The 12,103-nt window shown below is 39.1% G+C and overlaps 1 protein-coding gene across 1 annotated transcript in view; it reads left to right on the forward strand.

Annotated features, from left to right (window-relative positions):
* The window catches only part of VBP1 (VHL binding protein 1), a 61,175-nt gene that overhangs the window by 45,634 nt on the left and 3,438 nt on the right, over positions 1-12,103 (forward strand). The window contains exon 5 of the mRNA XM_023508563.1: positions 9,156-9,294. Within this exon, the coding sequence (XP_023364331.1) occupies positions 9,156-9,294 (139 nt within the window). The remainder of the gene's footprint in view (positions 1-9,155; positions 9,295-12,103) is intronic.

Below are 12,103 nucleotides of genomic sequence, written 5' to 3' on the forward strand. Positions count from 1 at the left end.
GCCACAACGCCTGGCCATTTTTTGGTTGCAGCCATCATTGTTGTTTGGCGGGCCCGGGCTGGGGATTCAAACCCGCCACCTTAGGTATATGTGGCTGGCGCCTTAGCCGCTTGAGCCACAGGCGCCGAGCCGGTTTATGGTATCTCTTGTGGAGAACTTTTAAATTTTTTATATAATCAACTTTGTCAGATATTATTTTATTTATCCTTTCACCAAGTCTGCAAACATTTTCTTTTTCCTAGTATTTTTATGCTTAAAAATATTTTAAACTTATTTGTCAAAGACAACCTAAAAAGAATAGATATCCCAAATGGCCAATAAACATCTGAAAATTTAATCAACTTTATTAGTAAAGAGAATTGCCAATTAAAAGCATAATGTGATCTTAATCGTTCATCCATCAGGATGGTAGGACAGCACTAAGTGATGGTAGGACATGATGGAACAGTAAGAACTCTGATTTACTAAATCAGAGGTTTAAATGGATATAGCTACTGGGGAAACTTTGGCAGTGTCTATTAAAGCAGACCATATATATTTCATACAACATAGCAGTCTATGCCTGTCTCTATCTTTTTCTACCTGTTGCTATATATAATAGAAATGCGTATAAATATTCACCACAGTACTTGTAGTCATCCAAATCTGGAAACAACATAAATGTCCATCACAGTTTAATGGATGACTGAATCATGGTGTGTCCAGACCGTGAACTACTATATAGTATGGAGGAAGAATGACTGCAGCTACATACCGACAATACAAAGGTGATTATCAAAAATACAAGTTTGAGAGAAAGAAACTATTTCAATTTTCTGTTGCTGCATAACAAATTACCACAAACTTAGAGGCTTAATGCAGCATCCATTTATTACCTCCTAGCTGCCAGTCAGGAGTTCAGATGGGCTTAACTGGATCCTCTTCTCAGGGTCTCATAAGACCAAAATGTAAGTATCATTAGGGCAGTGGTCCTTACTAGCAGCTTTGGGGGAAGAATTAGTTTGTAGCCTCATTCACGTTGTTGGCAGAATCCTGTTCTATGTGATTGAAGTCTCTTGTTTCCTTACTGCATGTCAGCTGGGAGTCATTCTCATCTTCTAGAGACTACGTGCAACCTTTGACTTGTTGCCCTTTTTATCTTCAAAGCTACCAATGGCATGACTCATCTTTCTTACAGTTCAAGTCTTTCCAACTTCTCTCTCTGCCACCAGCCAGAGAAGTTCCTTCTTTTAAAGGGTTTGTATACCTAGATTAGGCCTACCCAGGGTAATCTCTGTAAATTAAGGTTAACTTTGAAAAGTGACATACATATCTCATCAGAGTTGCAGGTTCCAGGGGTTAGGGTGGGACAGCTTGGGCTTGGAGCCATAATTCTGCCTACTACAGAAATCAATCACAAAATTGCTATAGTGTATGATTCTATATAAAATAAAGTTCAAATACAGACAAAACTACAGCAATAGAAGTCAGAATGATGATTACTGTTGAGGTGAGGGTGCTGGTAGTAATTTGAAGGATATACAAGGAAGCTTCTGTGGTGTTATTTGTGACGATCTGTTCTTTAATCTGGATATTGGTTCCATGGGTGTGTTAAGTTTATGAATATACATCAAGCTTTTCTATATGCATATAATAAGTATAAAAAAAATCAGAAAACTACATTAAATAAATTTCAAGTTAATGAATCTGTTATCAAGCAGAGGTCTGTTTCAACCAAAGAAACAGAACCAGTAGGATATAGCTACCCTACATAGACTTGTGTACAGAGGTGCAAGTGTGTGTGTAGGCGTGTGTATGTATGTGTAAAATATCATAAATTCGTACTTTTATCACTTACCTGATGTTTTTCAGGAGAATAGTTTTTATTTCACTTGTTCCTCTGTTTTTCTCTTTCTTCCATACCAAGAGTTCTGGTTCTCAAAAGTACCAAGGTTGTGATAGAAGTAGACTAGACAACATCACACAATTGTTTTATTCCTTATTACAGAGAAAGTGTTCTTAAATAACACTACCCAACATGGTTAACACTGATATTTTTGCAGGTACTCTTCCTGTCCTTTCCTATTCCCCATAAAACTGTGCCCTTGTTGGAGCACAGAGCTTATGTGTACTCGGTTACTATTTCTCTCTTTTGTGTCCATTTATCTGTGTTCTTCATGTAAATATGCACATTGCTGTCTTCATGTTGATGTCTGCTGGTCATTTTGGTCATTTGTACTTATTTGTTTGATGCTCATCCTCTAGTATATTCCTTTAGGGTTTATGAGAATAATAATATTCCCTGAGTTATTACATGTTGTTGAAAATTTCTCTGTGGCCTTTATACTTGAAATTTGTTTTTTTGGATATAAAATCCTTAAGTCACACTATTTCTTTGAGCATCTTTTATGTTGCTCTGTTTTCTTTTGCTATAAAGCATCACTGTCAGAAAGTCTTGAAAGTGTTCTTGGAGCCTCTGATCGGAGACGCAGGGAAAAGGAACTGCAGACGGGATGATTGAGTTGAAGGGAGGTCGAGACTTGCTCTGGTCAGCGACCAGGCCTAATATTACTGATTATCTTATATACTTTCAAACATTCAGTAAGAATTTAACACAGATACAAAGAAGTGAAGTAACATTAGGAAGCTACCATTAATATTACAATTCAGTGTGAAGGCTGAGGAACACATACAATTGATTTTGTTTAGAGTAAAAACATAAAGGAGACTGACTGTCTGTTCTTGCTGGCCCAAACCGAAACTAGAGATTATAATGTTAATGAAGGAAGAAGACAGAACAGAACCCAACGCGAGGACAAGTTTTTCAGCTCCCAGCTGCACCCTGGCTGATTGTCCAGGACCCCTTTCAAAGAGAGTCTTTCTGCATATTCCTGCATATCTATAGGCAGGTGCAGAAGCTTGATCTTTGAAGAAATCTTTCTCAGAATCAATCTCCTGGGGGAGCACATTGAAGCGAACTGCCATGTCTGAGCATGGGGTGCTTATCTCTACAAAGTCTGATCACAAACTGATTTTCATTCCTTTATAAGTGACTTGTTCCTTTTGCCTGGGTGTTTAAAGGACTTTTGGATCAATTTCCCCAGGTATACTGTGTACCTTTTCATTTTGTATGTGTGTGTATGTGCTTGCATGTGCGCATGTGTGTGACATTTCAGGAACATTCTGTTGAAATGAAATGTTTTCACTTTACTTTTCTCTTCTCCTTTGCTTCGGTTTTCTTTTTTGGAGTTCTCATATTTATGTTCAGTCATTTTTCAGACAGAGTCTCACTCTGTTGTCCCAGGCCAGAGTATGATAGCATTACAGCAACCTCAAACTTCTGGGTTTAAGTGATCCTCTTGTCTTAGCTGCCCAAGTAGCTAGGACTGTAAGTGCCCAACACAAAGCCCAGCTAGTTTTTCTATTTTTAGTGGAGATGGGGTCTCGTTCCTGTATAGGCTGGTCTTGAACTCCTGAGCTGAAGCAATGTACCCATCTTGGCCTCCCAGAGTGCTGGGATTACAGGCATGATCCACCTTGTCTGGCTATGTTCAGTCTTTATGTTTGATGTTTACCACTTTCAATTTAATCCATTTTCTATCTTTATTTCTTTTTATATTAAAAAAATTATCTCATCTTTTATAATTTTTATGGTATTATTTGTTGTAATTGTCTCTGTTTTCAGTTTAGTCATCATTTCTGAAATAAATTTTTCTTTCATTTCTCATTTTTTCATGAATTCTGTCCCTTCATTTCTGAGTTTTCTAATTCTGATTAATGCTTGTTTTTTCATATCTTGTATCATTTTCTTAATGTTAACTTGTTTTTAAACTTCATATGATTTTCATCTATTTTGTGGTCAAGTCTTTCTGTTTCACTTATGTTTCTGTGAAGATGTTATTCTGTTCTTTATTCTCTATTCACCTTTGCATTGGATTTTACTTATTTCTAATTATCATTTTAATGGAAAATTAGCTCTCCTGAACTTTTAGAGGGGAAGATTGATCCTAGAACCTTTTTGGTAGTTTATGTAAAATGATCAGAACACAATAGGTTGGACAATTAGGTTTATAAACTCATCCTAGAAAAAGTACTACATACAGCATTGCTAAATATCATTATGGTCATCAGATGGCCAAGGGGAGGATTTCAAAGGTGACTGTAAGTGATGCTCAGCAATTGAGTTATATGGAACTTTTTCTAGGATAAGTTCATGAACTTAATTGCCTAACATTATATAGCAACCAGAATCCCTGACTCTGTTCACACTGCCACTCTCCTCCCACTCCCTACTTTTTATCATCATTGTCCCTGTCCTGTTGTCTTATTGTCCTTGTCCCTACTTGGGTTCTGTTCCAAGCAGATTCTCTTTAGTGGAAGGCCCTATGGCATAAGGAAGTTGTAAGGCTAGTTGTGAGTTTTTAGTACCTAGATTTCTTCAGGCCTGGAGACCTTACCCCCATGTCCACCTACTCTGGGAGCATGCAAGCCCTTCTTTTTTAGCTGCTATCCTCCAGTTGGCTTGCTGTTCTTTTGCATAAGTACTCCTTGGTTGTTTTGGAGTTCTCACATCTTCTGGATGCCTCCTTGCTTTCCTGTGCTTAGTCCTATAAAATAGTCATGTCATACACGTCTTCACTTGCTCATATTATAGTGTTTGTGGACATACCTAGTTAGCTTTTTGTAGATGATGTCTGATATTCTGGGTTTGTGATTCTAACTTTTTCTTTTTAATGTCTTTATTAAGATAAAGTTCACATACCATAAAATTCATCATTTTAAAGTATACAGTTCAGTGGTTTTTACTATATTCACAGAATTTTACAGCTATCACCTCTATCTAGGTCCAGAATATTTTCTTCACCCTGTTAATATTTACTCCCCATTTCTCCTTATATCTACCCAGCCCCTGGCAACCACTAATTTACTTTTTTAAAATGGATTTACTTATGTTGGACATTTCACATGAATGGAGTCATACTGAGAGGTTTAAGGATAGAGTTCTGCCAGAGTCCACAAGAAGGGAAGGAGGCCAGTCCAAGGATGAAGGATAGGCTTTATTTTAAAAGAGCAGAATGGAGTCTAACCAGAAGTCACCTTAGCTTATATAGTTTCAAGGGACTTTTATTAGTGTAGTTGGAATGTGATGTGAGAGGTGAGGGAAATCATCTTTCTTACAGAGGGAAAGATGCTGTGTTTAAGACTGATTTTAGAATTACTGCCTTGCACAAACGGTGTTAATCTTGTACAAAGGCCTTATCTCTATTGCTGCCGGGACTGGTAGGAGATCCTTGTTTCCCAGGAACACTGGCCCTAAAGCATTTCAGGAGGGTGGGGAGGGGGTTGCTGTGACCATACCATTTGGTCTCTGATCTGCTCTCTATCACTCCCTGTCCTCCCAAGATGGTTATACTCTTGTCAGGGTCATGAGAATTTATAAGAGTATGGGAAGGGGATTTCTGTAATCATGAAATTGGTTTCTGGCCTGCTTTCTTTCTCTGCTTGTCTCCCAAATAGCTGTACTTTTGTCGGAGTTATGAGGATTTCTTCCCCACACATACAACATATAGTCATAGTCATTTGTGCTCTGGCTTCTATCACTGAGCATGTTTTCAAGGTTCATCCACATCCTAGCTTATATCAGAGCTTCATTCATTTATTGCTGAATGATATTCCATTGTATCAATATACTATATTTTGTTTATCTGTTTATCATTTGATGTGCATTTATTTGGGTTGTTTCTATGTTTGACTATTGTGAATATGCTACAGTGAGTGTTTGTTTACAAGGTTTTGTGTTGATGTATATATTTTCAGTTCTCTTGATTGTATGCCTATTCAAGCTTTTAATGTTTCTTTGTGTAGATTTTTTAAGAGACTTGAGATTTAACAACTTCTGCTCCTACTATCCTAATAACCTCTGATTTTGCTTGGTTTTATTTTAATTTAGAGCCCTAATTAATATGTTAATTCTTTTAATAATAGCATTAAAGGAAGGTTTGATTCCCCCTCCCCAATGGATCCCAGTACCTCTTGTTCACTTCTCTCTGCAGATTGAGTTTCCTTCTCACCTGCATCTATTTCTGGATTCTCTTGTGTTCCCTTGTTCTGTTTGTCTGTTCCTGGTCAATGTAATAATGACCAGAGGAGCTACTTAATGCAAAGAGATAGCCGGATTTTTCAGGCCAGATAATAGCAAGTTCAGAGGCCCTCAGAGCAGAACTTAGCTTGAAGAGGCAGGAAGACTGCCTGGCCAGGCTATAGTTGTGTTTCATTTGGAGAGGGGAAGGGGGGAGGGTGGGACAATAGAAGGAGGGTTGGTAGGGGGATCACATCTGTGGAACATATTGCAAGTACAAGTTGGATTTATCAGATGTAGAACATAAATGTCTTAATCCTATAATTGGGTAAAAGGTGAAGACTATGTTGCTTAGTTAGGATGTAAGCATTCCAATTTGTACAAATAATCAACACATTGAATCCTATAATGACATAAATGTATTTATGATCTATGTACGAATGACTTAATAAAAAAAAATGCCTGGCCAGGGTAGTATTGTTCTGCAATGGAGAGTAACAGTGATAGATGGTACCAGGGGCAAACACTAGTGATGTTAGCTGTGCTAAGTTAGTTGATATACAATAATCCATATGTAGCTGGATAAACCATTTCAAATTGGTTTCTTTTTCTTTTTCAGGGAACGTAGTTTCATTTGTTATGTTTTTGTTATTGTTTTTAAATACATTTTTGACTAGGTAATACATTTATCTGGTTGGTAATTCAAATGGTACAAAAGAATATTCTGTGAAAAGTCTGCCTCCCTCACTAGCATGGTGTACTCTTAAGGCAATTAACAGTTCATTTCTTGGTATACTTCCAGAGACATTTTACACATATATATAAGAACATATTCCCCCCCCCCAGCTTTTTACATGAATGGTGACATACAGTACACACTGTTCTGCCTTTTGCTGCTTTCACTTCACAGTGTGTAGTGAAGATCTTTGTTTTTATTTTTCATTCATCCGTAACATCTCATTGTGTGGATATGCCGTGATATGTTTAACTTGTCCCTTACTGATGGGTATTTGGGTTCTGGTTTTTGTTGTTGCAGATAGCAGTGCATCCAGCCCATATAGATTCTGCACAAATGTTGTGACTTCATAGTATGTGGAATTGCCCACTTAAAAGGGTTGATTTTCATGTATATTGCCAAGGTATTCTCTATAGGGACCACTAATTTTCACTGCCAGCATTCTAATGCCTATGTTCTTACCTTCATGGTACAATGATGTGCTTCAACTTTTTAATTTATGTCAGTCTGAAAGTAAATAATGTTTTTTCACATTATTTTCAATTAGTGTTCAATTATATGACTAAAGTTGAGCATCTTTTTATAATGTTTGTGAGTTATTTGTATTTACTATGAACTCCACTAATATATTTTACTTATTTTTCCATTAAATCTTGGCTTAAAGTAGTCTTATTACAACTGAAAGGAGGCTTTAGCCTACGTTACCAAGGAAGAAAGGAATTTTTTTTCTGAGACAGAGTATCACTCTGTTGCCCAGGCTAGAGTGCCATGGCATCACAGCCTCAAACTCTTGTGGCTCAGTGATCCTCTTGCCTCAGTCTCCTGAGTAGCTGGGACTACAGGTGCCCACCACAGTGCCCAGCTAGTTTTTTCTATTTTTAGTAGGGACAGCATCTTGCTTTTGCTCAGGCTGGTCTCAAACTCCTAAACTCAAGTAATCTACCCAACCTCAGAGCCTCCCAGAGTAGCTAGGCTTGAGCCACAGCACCAGGCCTAAAGAAAAGAGTTCTTTAATATGAAAGTTGTCTCCTTGAGAGACTGGGAGAAGCTGCCTCTAGTGATCTTCCTTCCTGTAGTGTTGTGTAATTAACAAGGGGCTACTTGCCTTGGAGGCAGGCTGTGGGGAAATGGTGAGGAGGTTGGCCCAGGAGCCTCCAGAATCTCAACTCCTTTGTCTTACAGAAAATCCACCATTTCTGGGAAACAACTTAAAACTTCCAATACTTAGTTAAGGGAGAGGATTTTAAAAAATATATAGGGGTCTTTGAAATGTGTTCATATGGATATGGTTACAAAAGATTTGTAAGCTCTTTGGAGCTCTCTAGATAAGGGAAAGTTAGTCCTTTGCCAGTGATAGAAGTTAAACATACATTTTTCGGGTTGTTTGTCTTTTGACTTTGTTTATGGTTTCTGGGTTTTATGTCCTAGAGAACCTTTTCTTATTCTAGAGTTAGAAAATAATTTATCTATGACTTGGCCTAGTCCTTTGATCCTATAATTATTTCCATGTAAGTCCGTGCTCCTTCTGTGAGGTATAAGGTGGCCTCCAGCTATACCTCTTATCAGAGAAATCCCTGTTATCCCAGTCACATTTGTCCTCAAGTGCCGAAGCATTGTAAGTCAAGGGAAAGCGGAATCACGGAGGCTGACCTCTAGTGTTTGAGCCACAAGCAAGATGTGCCATTTACTGAACTGAGGAAGAATAGGGCAGGAGTCTAGTTTGCAGGATGACTTAGAGTTGTGTTTTAGGCATGTTGATCTTGAACTGTCAGGTGGAGTGCCTGAGAACGCAGTGTTTGAGGAGTGGGTCAACTAAGATGAAATACTTGGTGTAGGATATTTGAATGAATGATGAATTTTTTTTACATGAATGAGGTATTTTTAAATACATTCTATGTTTTACTTGTAAAAAATAACCAAAATATAGAAAATTTCTGGAAAAGAAAGCATAGAAAACAATACCATTTGACCCTAGGGAATGAGATTGGAGGTCTGGGATTGGAGAGCCACGTACTTTTCATTGCATCTTTTCTTAAGTATAAAGCCTCACCAGGTTTGAGGATTAAATGATATAATATATATAAATATATTCTCTAACCAAGGGGTAAGCAGACTTTCTGTAAAAGGTCAAATGGCAAATACTTTTGACTTTGCAGACCACATTGTCTTTGTCCCAACTACTCAACTCTGCCACTTGACATGAAAGCACAACAGCGTTGTGAATAAGTGGGTTCTGATAAAACTTAATTCACAACAAAGACGGTACACTGGATTTGGTAGCAGTGTAGTTTGCCAATATTTTCTCTAATCTATAAAGCACTGTGTAAATGTTGAGTAATTGTCATGACTTTCTCTCTTCAGGCTAATGTAATGCTTGAATATGATATTGATGAAGCTCGAGCATTATTGGAAAAGAATTTATCGACTGCCACAAAGAATCTTGATTCTCTTGAGGAAGACCTTGACTTTCTTCGAGATCAATTTACTACTACAGAAGTCAATATCCTTTCTTTAAAAAAGTCAGGGGGAAAGAAGGAAAAAAACATTTTTAAAAGCATTCCTGCAGGGCATGGTGGCTCATGCCTATAACCCCAGCACTCTGGGAGGTCAAGGCAGGTGGATTTCCTGAGCTCATGGGTTTGAGACCAGCCTGAGAAAAAGCAAGACCCCCCACCTCTAAAAATATAGCTGGGTGTTGTGGTGGGCACCTATAGTCTCAGCTACTTGGGAGGCTGAGGCAAGAGAATTGCTTGAGCTCAAGAATATGAGGTTGCTCTGAGCTATGACACTACAGCACTCTACCCAGGGCAATAAAAATGAGATTCTGTTTCAAAGGAAAAAAAAAAAGCATTCTTGCATTACTTTACTGGAAAGAATGTCCTTATTTATTCTCAGGCTAATGTGAGATTGTAGTTTTTATAAGATAATAAATAATGTATTTGGGACTAATACTTAAATAAGTTTACAGATTATGAATTTAAAATGTGAAGATGTTGGGTGACATCCATAGCTCAGTGAGTAGATCACCAGCCACATACACTGATGCTGATGGGTTCTAACCCAGCCTGGGTCTGCTAAACAATGACAACTTCAACCAAAAAAAAAAAAAAAAAGCCAGGCACTGTGGTGGGTGCCTGTAGTCCTAGGTACTTGGGAGGCTGAGGCAAGAGAATTGCTTCAGCCAAGAGTTTGAGGTTGCTGTGAGCTGTGATGCCACAACACTCTACTGAGGGCGACAGAGTGAGACTCTGTCTCAAAAAAAAATGTGAAGATGTAGAAACAGTAAATGCACATGGGTAAATTAATATTTTCTTCCAAGTACCTATGATACTGTCAATGGACAAGAATCAAACTCTGTAGGCTTGGCGCCTATAGCTCAAGGAGCCAGGGTGCCGGCCACATATACCAGAGCTGGTGGGTTCGAACCCAGCCTGGACCTGCCAAACAACAATGACAACTACAACCAAAAAATAGCTGGGTGTTGTGGCATGTGCCTGTAGTCCCAGGTACTTGGGAAGCTGAGGCAAGAGAATCGCTTAAGCCCAGGAATTGGAGGTTGCTATGAGCTGTGATGCTGTGGCACTCTACCCAGGGCGACAGCTTGAGGCTCTGTCTCAAAAAAATAAAAAAGGTCCAACTCTGTAAAATAATTTAAAGAAGTTAATTCTGGCGGCACCTGTAGCTCAGTGGGTAGGGCACCAGCCACATACCCTAAGGCTGGAGGGTTTGATCCTGGCCTAGGCCAGCTAAAGCAACAGTGGCAATAAAAAACATAGCTGTGTGTTTTGGCAGGCGCCTGTAGTCCCAGATAATCGGGAGGCTGAGGCAAGAGAATCACTGAAGCCCAAGAGTTTGAGGTTGCTGTGAGCTGTGACAGCACAGCACTCTACCCAGGGTGATAGTTTGAGACTCTGTCTCAAAAAAAAAAGAAAGAAAGAAAGAAAAAATAAAGAAGTTGAGCAGTACCTATGGCTCCAAGGAGTAGGGCGCGGACCCCATATACCAGAAGTAGTGGGTTCAAACTCAGCCCTGGCCAAAAACTGCAAAAAAAAAAAAAAATACTATAGCACTCTACCCAGAGTGACAGAGATTGTCTCAAAAAAAAAAAAAAAATTAAAACATAAATGTTTGAAAAAATTAAAGAAGACAAATGTGTGTTACTGTGGCCCAGAGTCACACCCAGGAAGCCTTGAGCAAGTGGTCTTATTGTGGTTATTTTATAGTTTGGTTTTATACATTTCAGGAAGATAGGGAATTACACATTAAGTCGTAAATCAATATTTGGAAGGCACACATTGGTTTGGCCCAAAGAGCAGAACATTTCAAAGTAAGGGATTACAGGTTGTAGGTCAGTTTAAAGATTTTTTAATTTGTAATTGGTTGAAGAAATGAATCTTTGTCTAAATCAGGGGTCCTCAGACTTTTTAAATAAAGGGCCAGTTCACTGTCCCTCAGACCGTTGGAGGGCTGGACTGCGGGCCCCAGTATGAGTCGGCTGCTAAGCAGGACAGGCAGTGGCGGCAAAAACACCCAGTGGGCTGGATAATGTCCTTGGTAGGCCACATGTGGCCCGCAGTTTGAGGACACCTGGTCTAAAGGTTTAGAATATTTTAAGTAAAAACAAGAATATCTGTTAATCAGAGACAAGCCAGACATACTAAAACTCAAACTCAAGTGATCTATTAAGTAAATTGAGGGCCTGCAGGTGTGGTTTAAGCTTTGCCTTGCATCAACTTAAGCCTGTTAATGATTTAATATCCTATTGTTATAAAGAATAACTTCAAAAGGGACAGGGCATAACTAGGCATGTCTGACCTCCTGTCTCTTCATCTATAGGATCAGTAACTCAGCTTTAAGATGTTTCTGGGGTTCCATTGACCAAGAGGGGGCCCATTTAGTTGGCGGAGGGGGAGGGGCTTAAGATTTTATTTTAGTTCTCAATATGTTTATAGTTAATTAAAAATGGCTCAGCACCTGTGGCTCAAGTGGCTAAGGCGCCAGCCACATACACCTAAGGTGGCGGTTCTCCAGCCCGGGCCTGCCAACAACAATGATGGCTGCAACCAAAAAATAGCCGGGCATTGTAGCGGGCACCTGTGGTCCCATCTACTTTGGAGGTTGAGGCAGGAGACTTGCTTGAGCCCAGGAGTTGGAGGTTGCTGTGAGCTATGATGCCAGCACTCTACCCAGGGGGATAGCTTGAGACTCTGTCTCAAAAAAAAAAAAAAAAAGATGTTTCTGGGGTTCCATTGGCCAAGAGGGGGCCCATTCAGTTGGCTTGGGGGGGGGGGCTTAAGATTTTATTTTAG

Source organism: Otolemur garnettii, unplaced genomic scaffold (genome assembly GCF_000181295.1).
Source record: "Otolemur garnettii isolate 467f Iridium unplaced genomic scaffold, OtoGar3 scaffold00259, whole genome shotgun sequence".
Taxonomy (NCBI): Eukaryota; Metazoa; Chordata; class Mammalia; order Primates; family Galagidae; genus Otolemur; species Otolemur garnettii.